Source organism: Zalophus californianus, chromosome 16 (genome assembly GCF_009762305.2).
Source record: "Zalophus californianus isolate mZalCal1 chromosome 16, mZalCal1.pri.v2, whole genome shotgun sequence".
Taxonomy (NCBI): domain Eukaryota; kingdom Metazoa; phylum Chordata; class Mammalia; order Carnivora; family Otariidae; genus Zalophus; species Zalophus californianus.
In genome coordinates, this window is record NC_045610.1 from 60,410,904 (window position 1) to 60,424,554 (window position 13,651).

The 13,651-nt window shown below is 54.6% G+C and overlaps 1 protein-coding gene across 4 annotated transcripts in view; it reads left to right on the plus strand.

Moving 5' to 3' along the window:
• The window catches only part of RNF213 (ring finger protein 213), a 102,101-nt gene that overhangs the window by 7,363 nt on the left and 81,087 nt on the right, over positions 1-13,651 (plus strand). For all 4 annotated transcript variants that reach the window (XM_027624601.2, XM_027624603.2, XM_027624602.2 and 1 more), the window contains exons 3-8: positions 2,922-3,088; positions 9,721-10,227; positions 10,459-10,581; positions 11,212-11,384; positions 11,893-12,051; positions 12,380-12,579. In XM_027624601.2, the coding sequence (XP_027480402.2) occupies positions 2,922-3,088; positions 9,721-10,227; positions 10,459-10,581; positions 11,212-11,384; positions 11,893-12,051; positions 12,380-12,579 (1,329 nt within the window). The remainder of the gene's footprint in view (positions 1-2,921; positions 3,089-9,720; positions 10,228-10,458; positions 10,582-11,211; positions 11,385-11,892; positions 12,052-12,379; positions 12,580-13,651) is intronic.

The following is a 13,651-nucleotide window of genomic DNA, read 5'->3' on the forward strand; positions in this document are numbered from 1 at the left end:
TACACACATGTGTTTCTGTAAGCTGGTGGGGTCATGCTGATGTAGCTTTAGAATATAGGTGAGGTTTGGTGGGGTGGGGTCCAGAGCCGACAGCCAAGGAAGAATTCTTGAGACGTCTTTGGTACAAAAAGGTGGTTTTATTAAAGCACAGAGGGGCGCCTGGGCGGCTCAGTCGGTTAAGCGACTGCCTTCGGCTCAGGTCATGGTCCTGGAGTCCCGGGATCGAGTCCCGCGTCGGGCTCCCTGCTCGGCGGGGAGCCTGCTTCTCCCTCTGACCCTCCCCCCCTCATGCTCTCTATCTCTCTCTCAAATAAATAAAAATCTTTAAAAAAAATTTCATTAAAGCATGGGGACAGGACCCGTGGGCAGGAAGCGCTGCTCCCCTGGAGTTGTGAGGGTGGCTGATCATACACTCAGGAGCTGGGGAGGTCAGGACAAAGGGGGTGTCCAGAAGGACTGTCATATGCTAAAGACTCTCAGGATATTGGAGGCCTGGTTGTTGTCAAGCCAAGGCTGTTTTCCCCTCTAATGAGGCACGAACATGAAGACAGTTGGGAGTTTCCTGGAGGGATGTTACCTTCCTCCTATCACCCGTACTTGTCAGTGGGCTTTAGGTCTAGAAGAAATTCAATTTTATTTACATTTCCTTCTGGAAGCTATTGCTAAGGGCCTTTGTAACTAAACTGAGGGAGAGTCCTGTCCTGCAAGACTGTGATCTCTATAGTTAACCGTTTGTTTTTCCTTTAGGGCAGCCAGGAGTGCCTGAGGAATGTCACCCGTGCCACATTGGTGGTCGTGGGGGGGGGCGGGGGGTGTAGGGCACCAGCTTCTGCTTTGTCCTCAGCAAGCCTTCTGCTCCCTCATCATTAGGGAGAGCGAAAGTCCCTAAGGAATTTCGGAAGCAAGGTTCCCAGGACCTTGAGGGGCTAGCTATTATTGGGAAAAGGTCATTTATTACCGTCTAATAAAACCTGGTCATGAGACCCTTCAGATGTCTATCCGTGGGCCACATGCCTGGGAGACGATTGCCAACATGTATCTTGGGGGGTAGAGATAAAGGGAGTTTCCAAAGGAATTTTTATTCATTTTTTATTTATGAAGATTTCATTTAGGTATGTGTGTGTATGTATTTTAGAGAGGGAGAGAGGGAAGGGAGAGAGAATCTTAAGCAAGCTCCACAGAGCTTGGCACTCAGCACAGAGCCCAACGTGGGGCTTGATCTCACAACCCTGAGATCATGACCTGAGCCAAAATCAAGAGCTGGATGCTTAACCAATTGAGCCACTCAGTCGCCTCCAAAGGAATTTTTATATGTTAAAGTAGACTTACAGGATCCTGGAGGGTCAGGCTAAGATTGCCTTTTGCCTTTAGCGAAGTGTCAACACCGAGGCAGCTGAGTCCCTAGAGGAATGTCACTCTGCCTGTTTCAAGGACTTGTCAATGGGCCGTAAGTAGTAAGGAAATTTAATAACTTTTCTTCTGCCTTTGTTTGCCACATCACTAGGCACTTACCTTGTTCCACTGTTTTGCCGTAAGGCATATGGCGGGGCAGATCTTGCCCCTGGAACCCGTCTATCTGGAGGACAGCCTGGTGTGTTTATAATGCATAGGGCTTCTGGCCCCTCTGGCCCAGGAGTTTCGAGGTTTCTTGTCCACCCATGTCCTCTGTAGCACCGGGTGCTATCGATCTTGCTAATCAATGCCAAGTGGACGGGTAGACATGGTATCTCACAGATTTCTTTCTCACTTCCTTGATCAGTAGGGAGCCAAGGATATTTTTGAGGGTTAAGAGGTCACTTGTATTTCTTTTTCTTTGAACTGCCTCTTGTTTTCCTTTTGGGAAACTCATTTTTTAGAAAAATTCTTACTGGTTTTCATAGTTGTTGGGGCTGTTTGTGTTGGAGAGGACCAGAACCCCAGCTCCCTGCTTCATCAGCTGGAGGAATGCACTGGCCACACACACTCAGCTCCAGATCCAGGGGTTTGGATTTCCGTGGGGCTCCCTCTCTGTCCTGAGTTTCTCTGTCTCTGCATCTTTCTCTGGTCCCCTGCTTTGTCCTTAGGCTGGCTGTATTCATAGAGGCAAGCTGGCTCACCAGTTCCGGTGCCTGGGATCTGTTTGTCTGACCGTGGGAGGAAATTAATGTGTCTGAAACCCCAGTAACCAGACCTGGAGGCCGTCCTCACTTCCTGCCAATCACTGGGGCCCGGAGAAATGCCAGGTTCTCACTGGGTCAGGCTAATCAGGGCCCGCCCCACGTAGAGGCAGGTGGAAGAGAGACTGGCCAAAATGCTCACAGTTTATCATCAAAGGAGAGTGACCCTGGGCTGGTGTGTGTGAGGATATCCTTGCTGCTTTGGTTCTTCGGCCATCAGTTTGTTGGGGAGGAAGAATTTTTCTCTGCCCTTCAAAATGCTTCTGGCTGGTCTAAGAATTAAACTGACATGAGACAGATTGACAGGAGAAAATCAAATTTAATTTCCACACAATGAGAGATTGCAAAGACAAGTGAAGGGAGGTGTATATGTGACCCTGAACTCAGGAGAAGGGGGTAGGTGCCTGGAAGAGGGGCTGAGCATGGGGCACCTGTCCTTCAGAAGAGAGGAGGAAGCACTTTGGGCAGGGAGGGGAGTGGCACGTTCTGTTTTGGAGACAGTCGGGGCCAGGCCACTCTGCCGATGCTGACATCAGAAAGAGCTAGATGCTCAGACTGCACGTGCTGTTTTGGGGGTTCAGCCCCATCCTTGGGGCTGGGGCCAGGGTCCTGGGTCCCTCATGCCCACCCAAGAGCAGAAATTGTACCCAGGGAAAGTGCATGATGGGGGAGAGGGCTGATCTGCCCAGTGTCCTGGGAGGATTTTCCTCCGTGACTTCCCTTACTTTTCCCTGAGACCTGACCCATGTGCATGTACGTTTGTAGATTCTGAGAACAACAATCCTGAGGCAATGCCGGCCCCAGAGGAAAAAATGGAGCATGGGCAGGAGCTGAGAGAGGATGGTGGCCCTTTCTTGTCCCAGGGCTCAAGTCATCTCCCGCAGGAAGATCCGGATGAGCCCCCTTCCAGCGTCTCCTTGGCCCGCCGAAGAGTGAGTATGCCTGGTCCCTGGTAAGGCAGGTCTGTGAGGAGCAGTAACTGCCCGTTTCCCACCTGCTTGGCCCGGAAGCTGCTTCTGTTGTGGTTGCACCAGTTGCTGAACAAGGCCCCCTGTCCTTACTGTATGGCTCGCCGTGGCCCCCAAAATGCCCTCCCCACCCAGCCCTCTGACAGCTGCACACTGGGCAGCCGCAGGGCAGCCCCTTCTCTGTGCCTGGTTGGCCGCACGGTGCCTGGGGTCCTGTTCTTCCTGCCAGACCCAGCCGCTGTGTCTCCTACGGCAGGGACTGGTGGCTGGTGTGGCCGGGCTGGGTCTGGAAGCCTGGGCTGCTGCCACGTGCGTGTCCAATGCACTGGACCTCTTTGCCTTGACGGTGCTGGTGCTGAGGTGTCTCAAAGCCACAGAGACAGGGTTGGTGCTCAGGGAGTACGCTGGCTACCCAGACACTCCTCCCCGGAGAGTGGGGGGGTAGCTGGTGCCGAGCAGCCTGCGGTCCCTGCAAGTGTCAGACCCCGAGCACGTCGGGAGCCCTGCGTGAGGCTGGCAGGGAGCGCCCTGGACAGGTTCAGGGAGAGTGGCAGGAGAGGAGATCCCGTACCGAAGGTCAGCCTGTCCAGACCCAGCAGGCCTGTGGTTTCCTGCTGGAGGCCGGGAGAGGGATGCTGTCCTTCTGGGTCGGGGTTGGGGCTGGTGTCCTGTCTGTTCTCAGTTCCTTGTGGTGGTCAGGTCAGCGGGGGAAGCGCTACAGCAGGCTGAGTCCTGGTCAGTGTGGGCAAGGTGTGGGGGGTGCGTGGGGGGGGTGTGAGTGTGGGGGTGGGCAAGGTGTGGGGGTGCGTGGGGGGGTGTGAGTGTGGGGGTGGGCAAGGTGTGGGGGTGCGTGGGGGGGTGTGAGTGTGGGGGTGGGCAAGGTGTGGGGGGTGCGTGGGGGGTGTGAGTGTGGGGGTGGGCAAGGTGTGGGGGTGCGTGGGGTGTGAGTGTGGGGGTGGGCAAGGTGTGGGGTGTGCATGGGGGGTGTGAGTGTCGGGTGGGCAAGGTGTGGGGGTGCATGGGGGTGTGAGTGTCGGGGTGGGCAAGGTGTGGGGGGTGCGTGGGGGGGTGTGAGTGTGGGGTGGGCAAGGTGTGGGGGGTGCGTGGGGGGTGTGAGTGTGGGGGTGGGCAAGGTGTGGGGGGTCGTGGGGGGTGTGAGTGTGGGGGTGGGCAAGGTGTGGGGTGTGCATGGGGGGTGTGAGTGTCGGGGTGGGCAAGGTGTGGGGTGTGCATGGGGTGGTGAGTGTCGGGGTGGCAAGGTGTGGGGGTGCGTGGGGGGGTGAGTGTGGGGGGGGCAAGGTGTGGGGGGTGCGTGGGGGTGTGAGTGTGGGGTGGCAAGGTGTGGGGGGTGCGTGGGGGGGTGTGAGTGTGGGGTGGGCAAGGTGTGGGGTCTGCATGGGGGGTGTGAGTGTCGGGGGTTAGCATGGTGTGGGGTGTGCATGTGTCGGGTGTGTCTGAGTTTGGGTGCGTATGAGTGAGGGTATGGGGTGTGCGCATGGTGTGTGGTGAGTGAGAGTGTATGGGGGGGCATGGGTGATGGGTGCGTGTGGGGTGTTGGTGTGCGTGAGTGTGGGGGGGTGTGTGTGGTGTGGGATGTGAGTGTGGGAATGCATGGGTGAGGGGCATGGTTGAGCTGTGTGAGTGTGTGGCATGTGAGGGTGAGGGTGGAAAGCTGGGTGCGTGGGGGTGTGTGTGAGGGTAGTGGGTGTGAGTGGGGTTTTGTGTGGTGTGGGAGGGATGTGTGTGGTGTGGGATGTATGAGTGGGAGTGTGTGGTGTGGTAGGTGTGTGATGTGGGGTGTGAGTGGGGGATGTTAAGTGTTGTGTTTTATATATGTTTGTAGTGTGTGTGCATGTGAGAGGTGTGTGTGTGTGGGATTTGTGTGGTGTGGGTGTATGTGTGGAGGGTGTATGAGTATGGGTGTGTGGTGTATGTTAGTGTGTGGGCTGTGTGTATCTAGTTGTGTATGTGGTGAGGTATATTTAGTGTTGATGTGTGTGGTGTGGAGTATAGTGAGTGTGGGTGTGTTAGTGTGTGTGTGCGTGTTCGGTGTGTGTGTTGTAGTATTATGTGTGTGGGGTATGTGGTGGGTTGTGTGTGTTGAGTATTGTGTTTGTGTGTGTGGTGGTATGAGTTGTATGGAGTGTGTGTGAGTGGAAGGTGTTGTGTGGGTATGTTCGTGGAGGTGTGAGTAGGTGTGGAGTGTGTGTGATGTGTGAGTGGGTGTGTGTGTGGGTGTCTGTGTGGTATGTGATGAGTGTGGAGTGTGTGTGGGATTTGTGTGGTGGGTGAGTCGGTGTGTTTGTGACTGTGAGTGGGGGTGTGAGATGTGGTATGTGTTCTGTGCATGTGTGGTGAGTGAGTGTGTCCTTCCCCTTGGCGAGTCAATGTCCAGCTGGATGTGGACAGTGAAGGTTTAGGTGAACTCTGGAAATGGGCGCTGAGGGCGCACACCCACAGGAGGGCGCGTGGCACTGTGAGTGAACCTGGTTGAGCCCAGCAGGACTGGGGTTTCTTTTTTAACCTTGAAGTAAACAGAGTGAGTTTAAAGCTCTTTTGGAAACAAAAATGGGCAAGATAAGCCAAGAATACTATGAAAAAGGAAAATCTTGAGTGGGACTTACTGTACTAAATCAAACAAAAACGTGGTACAAAGCCATAGTCAGTAAAACAGTGAATTCTGGGGCGATTGCTGCACCAGAAGAGACAGTCCTGAGTCAGAATCTCGTATGTACAAGAACTGTGGGGGAAATATATGTAAATATTTATCTGATCTCTGAATGGGGAAAGATTTTCTGGTGATTAAAGCAATGGAAAAGACTACAAATGAAAGACTGTGGTTTTGACTTAAAAATACTAAAAAATCTCATAGAATATGATAAGCACAAATGAAGAGCAAACAATCTAGGAAAAACATAGAATATTCGTATTTACATAAAAGTATTTTAGCAAAGAGTGAGTTGCTTCAATATGTCAAAAGCTCTTAGAAATCAAGAAGAAAACAGTAAACAACCCAGTAGGAAAAAAATGGGTCAGTGTAGATTGTAGTCTATAAATAAATGGCCTGTAAATTTATAAATGTCCCACCTCTGAACTCAAACATGGAAAATAAAAAGAACTGCAAGCTTTTATATGAAGCCTATCAAATTAGAGAATTGATTTAAAGTCAGCATTTGGGCAGAGTTCTCCCTACACCTGTGGGTAATGTGGTGGGACCACCCAGCAAGACAGGTGCTCTTCTTCTCTGATTTCATTGTGAGAAACGACCCCAGAAAGGCATCTGAAGGTTTCGGAGAGGATTTAATCACAGCCTGAGCTTCTGTGGCCAAACACTGGAATCCTCCTGAATACCCCACCATGGGCCTGTGACCTCCGACTGCTTTTTCTCAAAGATTGAAGCTGTGGGGAAATTCTTGCAATCAGATCAGATAACTAACTAAATAAAAAGATAAAAGAAAAAAAACAAACCCCAAGTATGGTAAACGGATACCAGCAAAAACGGCAGAGAAGGGGCCTTCAGGGGCCTGTCCCTCCCGGAGGAGCACCAACCAAACTGAGCAAAACGGTCAGCATAAGCTTGTTTGCACCTTTGGAAAGTCTCAGGAGCAGGAGACGTAGCCCTGGTGGCAGAGCTTGGTTTGTGGGGTTTCGGCCTGGCCCCACCCCCTCCCCACACAGGGGGTCTGAGGTGCTGCAGGCAACTGGAGGGCTCCCTGCCCCCACCAGGGGAGGGAAGTGGGGAGTCACTGCTCAGAGGGCATGGGGCTCCTTCCGGGGGGATGAAAATGTCTGGAACTAGATAGCGGGGTGCTTGCACAGTGAGCACCAGATGCCACCGAACTGCGCACTTGAAAATGGTTCATTGTATGTTCCATGATTTTCACCTCCATGTCAGAAAGCTGTGTGTGGTACTGTCACAGAAGGGGTCGAAAACAAAAGCCTAAACGCACACATTCCCACCCGGGAAGGGAAGCCGGAGTGCGGAGCACAGGCAGAAGCTGGTGAGGTCGTCCCTGGGAATTCGCTCGCGGTGGCCATTCCCCAGCCTCCAGTGACCCTCCAGAACCCCATGGTCAGACAGCGTGTATGTGGTGAACAGGCTCGCGTGCAGCCGGGGTGTTCCCATGGAGTGGGGGGACTCTGCCAGGGAACCAAGAGTGGGGCCCCAGACTAGAACAGGAGCCTTTACTATGATCCTGAATCGGGCAGCCTCCCACCCCATAACAGAAGGAGCTCCCAAAGGCTGAGTGGAAGGTTTTCTTAAGGCAGAAAGGGGTTGGAAAAGGAAATTATTAGTAAAGAATGCATTGTTTTCAGGCAAGGTTATACTCCTTGGGGTCAGGCGGAGGGCTGGGTAGGCTGCTTTCCTGCAGAGGGTGTCGGGGAGGGACGGCCTCTGCCCAGGGGCGCCGGGCGGAGGGCAGGAGGAAGGGGGTGTCTGCGGAAGAGGAACATCAAAGCAGGAGAGGACGGCAAGGAGGCGTCTTGACTGTGTCTGGCATTTAACTGATGGACGTGGCTGAGTGACAGGAGGAGGGGTCTTGCCACGTGGGGAAGCACCTGGGTGGTCAGAGGAGGAGGGACAAATGGGGGGCAAGGCAAGTTTGAGCAAGTTTAGGATTGGCTGGTCTGGATGATCTTGGTGGGCTCTGGGCTGTCGGGGTGTCGCTCGTCATTTTGTACCTGGCCCTGGGGTGATTTAGGGCAGAGGAACAGTGGCTGAGGGAGTTGGGTGCGGGTGTGGGCTCTGCATTGGCCGACTTGCAAATGGAAGGGAGTCTTCCACTCTCTCTAGGGGTGAGTTAGCCCTGGGAGCGGCAGTCTCCAGGATTAGCAAGGACCCCAAACTGTCAAAGCATCATAAGCTGTAGAAAATAAAAGACAGGATTAATACCAGAGGCAGGAGCAGGACAAGTGCAGGATGAGGCAGGCAGGGAGTGAGCAGGAGTCTCCTGGCCACACTTCGGCTATTACCCTGGGTGAGCGACTCTGACCGCTTGGACGCAGTACGGGATCAGGGAATCCTTGTGGAATGGACGAAGCCATCTTGTTAGGGGTTTAGTGTCTGTCAGGCTCAGCCTGTACCATCTCCTCCAGGAAGGCTTCCGGGCTAGAGGCCACCTCTGGGCGGGGCTCCCAGGGGCGCACTCCGGGCCCTGCACGGGTCCTGCTCTCCAGCGGCCCTGGCAGCGGCTCCTTGGAAATGAAGACTCCCAGGTCCCCCACTTTCGGTCTCTCAAGGTCCCGTAGGAAAGGCTTGCGATGTCAGAGTGTGATACATGGAGACCCATGTACGCTTTGTAACATGCCGAGCTACCATCTGCCTGTTAGCGCGTGTTTTAGCACTCTGTACGCCCATGGATGTTGGACAAGTTACTGCCTTAGATAACCTTTTTTTTTTAAGTTTTACTTATTTAAGTCATCTCCACACGAACTCACAACCCCAAGATCAAGAATTGCATGTTCTTCCGACTGAGCCAGCCACAGCCAGGTGTCCCTTAGACGACCTTTTTTTTTTTTTTAAGATTTTGTTTATTTATTTGTTTATTTTAGGGAGTGAGAGAAAGCGAGCAGGGGGAGGGGCAGAGGGTTCCACAGAGTGTGGAACCCAACGCGGGGCTTGATCTCATGACCCCGAGATCATGACCTGAGCCAAAATCAAGAGTCAGCTGCTTAACCAACTGAGCCACCCAGGGCCCCCCACCCCGCCCCCGCCTTAGATGACCTTTTAGGGCCTCTTTCCTGCCACCGACCGTGATGGTAATGGGTGTCAGTTGTCAGATAGGCTGGGAAATCTCCCTCGAGGGCTCAGCACTGGGGCGGCCCCTGTGTCCTGCTGGTTGTTGTGGGCAGATCTTGGAGAAGACCCAGGACCTGACCCAGACCAAGGCCACCACGCCCCAAGGGCAAAAAAACCCCAAGTTCTTCCCTCGCTGTCCCCAGCAACTTGACCCAAGCCTGGGGCTGGTGGCGAGTCTCAGGTCCACGCTGTGTCTCAGGGCATTTACCGGCCACTGACACTTAATGCACCGACTCCTCTTCATTTGCTCCAGAGCTGTAACCCAGGTGAGGTAAGGCATTGAGTCCCGGCCGGGTCCGCGGAGGGGCCTGCCCAGCTGCTCCCCACAAGCTGTTTCTGATTCCAAAGCTGGGAGCACTGGCCGCTGAGCAAGGATCTCCAGGCCAGAAAGGGCTGTTCAGACTCCCGTCTGCTTTCGGTCTCTCAAGGTCCCGTAGGAAAGGCTTGCGATGTCGGAGTGTGATACACGGAGGCCCATGTATGCTTTGTAACACGCAAGCAGCACGCTTCCAGGATGTCCCATGGGAAGCAGTTCCGGGGGAGGTTCTCAGCTTTGATTTGGCAGAACGAAGGGTGTGGTGGGCACTGCTCGGCCGCGTGTCCTGCAGCTCTGTCCACTGCCCGTGTCCATTTGTGTCTCTGCTTCAGTCTTTCCAAGGTAAAGACGTGGCAGATTTGACAGATATAAGGGGGTTTGGTCAGGCTAAGCTCGACGGATTTGAGACATTGAAAGGAAAGGAAATTGGAGGAGAGTGTAGTGACCCTAGGAAATAACATGAGTGTCTCTTCTGTTTAGAGCAAAAGGAAGAGAGGGAAGAAGAGAAAGAACCAGAAGGCCTCCACTTCCGCAGAGCTGGACTCCTTGTTGGAGGCTTCTTCCATCCCCAGTAGTGTCAGCTCGCTTGCAAACCCCAGCTTCCAGGACTCAGCCCCACCCCAGAGCCGGGCTCTGCAAGGTGGTCAGACCAGCCAGCCGAGCCAGCCCCCAGGCGCCACCCCGACGCCACAGGAGGATGGTGACTGCCCAGAGTCCGTGGGGCATGTCGAGGCTGGCAGCAGCCCTCTGCAGGACCAGCCCGGGGGAGGTGTCCTCCCGAACGGGAAGGACCACGACACCCCCGAGCCCTCCCAGGGCAGAAGCCCCCGCCAGGAGGGGGCTGGCCCAACCACCTCTGCCAGCAAAGACTGTCCTGGCAAGGAAGGTGCTGCTCAGGAGCTCCTGCCACCTGAGTCCAAGCGGGGCTCTGAGCCCAAGAAAGAACCACAGACTGCCGCGCAGCAGGCCGGGGCCCACGCCTCTGAGGTGAGTTGTCGGGAGTGATGAGTGGGTCCACTGTGCCCGGACAGCGGGCTGTGGCCAAGCAGCTCTGCCATCGCCTCCCTGCGTAGGAAGGGCACCCCTGGGACTTGTTCCCTGCGATGGTGCGCCCCCCCCAAGCCGCTGATCCCTCTCGCTGGGCTGGTGGCAGGGCTGACCCCTACACCATCGGGGCATCGCCTGGGCCCTGACGTCTGGGGCCTCTGTCTCCTCCAGGAAATTGCTGCTGTAGCCCAGCCAGCTGAGCCGGTGGGAGGGGCTGGGGAAAAAGTGAAAGCCAAGACTCAGAACAAGAAACAGCCGCCAGCAAGTGCCCCTGCTTCCCCAGAACACCGCCAGGTAGGGCGTCTTGTTCTCAGAAGCCTCCATGTCCTGCTGTCTGTCCCACCATCTGCTCCTTTGGGCCCCGTTCCTTCTAAAGTTCATCCTTTGTTCAGTCATTTGGTGGTTCTCTTTTGGGTGCTAGGGATGCAGCCATGAAGGAGACCTGACTCCTGCCATCAGGGCCCACCTTCTGCAGGGGGAAAGACAGAAAGCAAAGTCAGACATGGCGAGAACCACAGAGAAAAGCAGGGTGCGGGTGGAGGGTGCTGGAGGTGGGTGCTGAGAGACCGTCGCCAGGCAAGGCCCCCCAGGAGGTGCAGATGGGGCAGAGATCTGTGAGTGAAGGGCAAGCCATGCGGCTCTCTGGGGACATGTCCCAGGCAACAATGGCAGGTGCAAAGGCCCTGTGGCAGAGTGTGGTGGGCCTGTTTAGGGAACAGGAAGGAAGCCAGTGCCCCCAGGAGCAAGTGAGGGGAAAAGGGTTGCAGAGGGACTCTTGGAGGCTGTAGCAAGTGGGTCAGAGGGCAATGGAAGGCTCTGAGCAAGGAAGGGACACGACCACTCTGGCTGCTATGACAAGCGTTGACTGGAGGGGGCCAATGTGGAAGCTGGTCCTAAAGGTCAGGGCTCGGTTACTTGTTCCAGGAAGCTGAAACCAAGAAGACAGCTGTTACCAGAGACAAAGCAGGTGGAAGTGAGAAGGCCAAGCCAGAGGGTTCGAAGAAGCCAGAAGGGAATAACAAGAGTTGTGTGGCCTCTGTGAAAAATGAGAAGGAGCAATGGAACCGCAAAGCCGGAGGGTGTGAAGTGAAGGAGAGGTGGGTGTGAGCCCTGGCACTTGGGACAACCTGCCCCAGGCAGGGGACAGAGATTCCCAGGCTGCCCTTCTTGGTGACTCTTTTGGGGGGCCACGTGTCCCCTCTCCTTGCTTGGTGAAATGCTCCAGCACACAGCGTGCAAAGGCCCTGGGGTCCCTGAGGCCATGTGGGCCTTACAGAACTCAGGGGAGAAGCTGGTACATCCCAGAGTGCTCATCAGCCCCCTCCCGCCACTGCCCTCAGCCCTTCGGGAGCTGGGCAGAGTTGGCCCCCCACCCTGTGGGTAGAAGCCCACCTTCCTGCTCCACCGGGGAGGGAGGCCCAGGAGGACCCACATGGCATGGGGTCTGTCTGAAGTGTGGATGTTCTCGCACTCTGCCTGGGTGTGTGTGAGGGCACAGTCGAGAAACGAGGACCCTGTTGTGCACGTGTGTGCGTGTGCGTGTGCGTGCAGGGGGGCAGGCAGATCTAGATCTAATTGGTGTTTCCTTTTACGGCTTTCTTCCAGCCCACCGAGTCTGCAGGAAGGAATCACGGTGTACTTCCATGCAATCATCTCTAAGGATTTCAGCTTCGACCCCAGCCTCCACAAAGTGTTTGTCAGGGGGGGAGAAGAATTTGGAAAGACCAAGTGGAATTGTAATGTCTGTGAGATGCACTGCACCAAGTGAGTGTACCGAGGGCTTTGTGGGGAATGTACAGAATATCCAGTCTTTGAAATATGTGGAAATAATAGTTTTTTCAAGTTGATAACATTCTTACACTTTGGAAAACGACTGTTTCAAATATCTGTATAATGCATTTCTGTGTCATATGTCACCATGGCCCCTTTAATGTTGGTTCTGTCTGCAAACTATGTCTCATTCTAGAAGCATCCTCTTGGGTCAGTAGTGATTTATAGCTTTGGGTCTGCACTCCAGGCTGTGTTTGAGGGGAGCTAAAATGTTCAGAATAGGAGTTTTTGTGGATAACCGGCTGGTGTCGTGTTTATTCAGAGACCTGCATGAGAACGGGTTCCTCGTGGAAGGCAGTGCTGTCCTGTCCAGGCAGCACGTGAATAAACCCATTCCTTACAAGTACGTCATCATGCGCAGCAAGGGCCACGTCGAATTTGAGTACATCTACAAACGTCAGCAGAGCGGTGAGCACGTCAACCGCTGCCTGCAGGTGAAGGCTACGCTTCTGGGCTCGGGAGGTGAGTCGCTGGCTGGGCCCCTGGGCTGAACTCAAGAGTGCGGGCACCGGGCCTCCCGAAGTGGCTGTTCCCCTGCAGAGCAGGCCTCCCCGGGGTCCTCTTCGCTGGCATGGCCCCCGCCCCCCCAGGCCCCAGCCTCCAGCTCTGCGTTGAAGAAACCTGCGTTTAGAAGCCTGTTTTTGAGCAGTGTAACAGAACCACTCACCTCCCAGGGGAAACCAGGAAAAGGAATTTTACTAACGGTGGGGAGGGTGAAGCCGCTGGCGGTGAGGGGGTGAGCGGCTGGGCAGGGCGCTGGCAAGACGGTGTAGGGCTGGAGGACGAGGCTGGAGCTGCGGGCACCCACCCCGGCCCCAGAGACTGTGAGTCAGACCCCTGCCCGCACCCACAGCCCTGCTGCTCGGCGTCCTGGCCTTCCTCCACTCTTCTCCTTTCTCCTGTTTATGTCTACTTGCTTCCTTTTCTTTTCTTTTCTTTTCTTTCTTTTCTTTTTTCTTTTTTTTCTTTTTCTTTTCTTTTCTTTTTTTTCTTTTCGTTTCTTTTCTTTTCTTGCTTTTCTTTTCTTTTCTTTTCTTTTTTAAAGATTTTATTTATTTATTTGACAGAGAGAGACACAGCGAGAGAGGGAACACAAGCAGGGGGAGCGGGAGAGGGAGAAGCAGGCTTCCCACCGAGCAGGGAGCCCGATGCGGGGCTCGATCCCAGGACCCTGGGACCATGACCTGAGCCGAAGGCAGACGCTTAACGACTGAGCCACCCAGGCGCCCCTTTACTTTTCTTTTCTTTTTTCTTTCTTTTTTTTTTCTTTGTTTTTCTCTCTATTTTCCACTCGTTGAATGCAGTGTGTGTGTGTGGTGTGTGTGGTGTGTGTGTGTGAGCGTGTGTGTGTGTGTGTGGTGCGGGTGTGTGAGCGTGTGGTGGTGTGTGTGGTATGTGTGGCGTGTGTGTGGCATGTGTGTGTGTGTGGTGTGTGTGTGGTGTGTGTTCTACCTATACACGATCTCCGTGGCTTCTACTTGGGGAACTTGCGTGGACCTTCTCTGTGGCCTGGTGCCTGGTCTGTGGTGGGGGT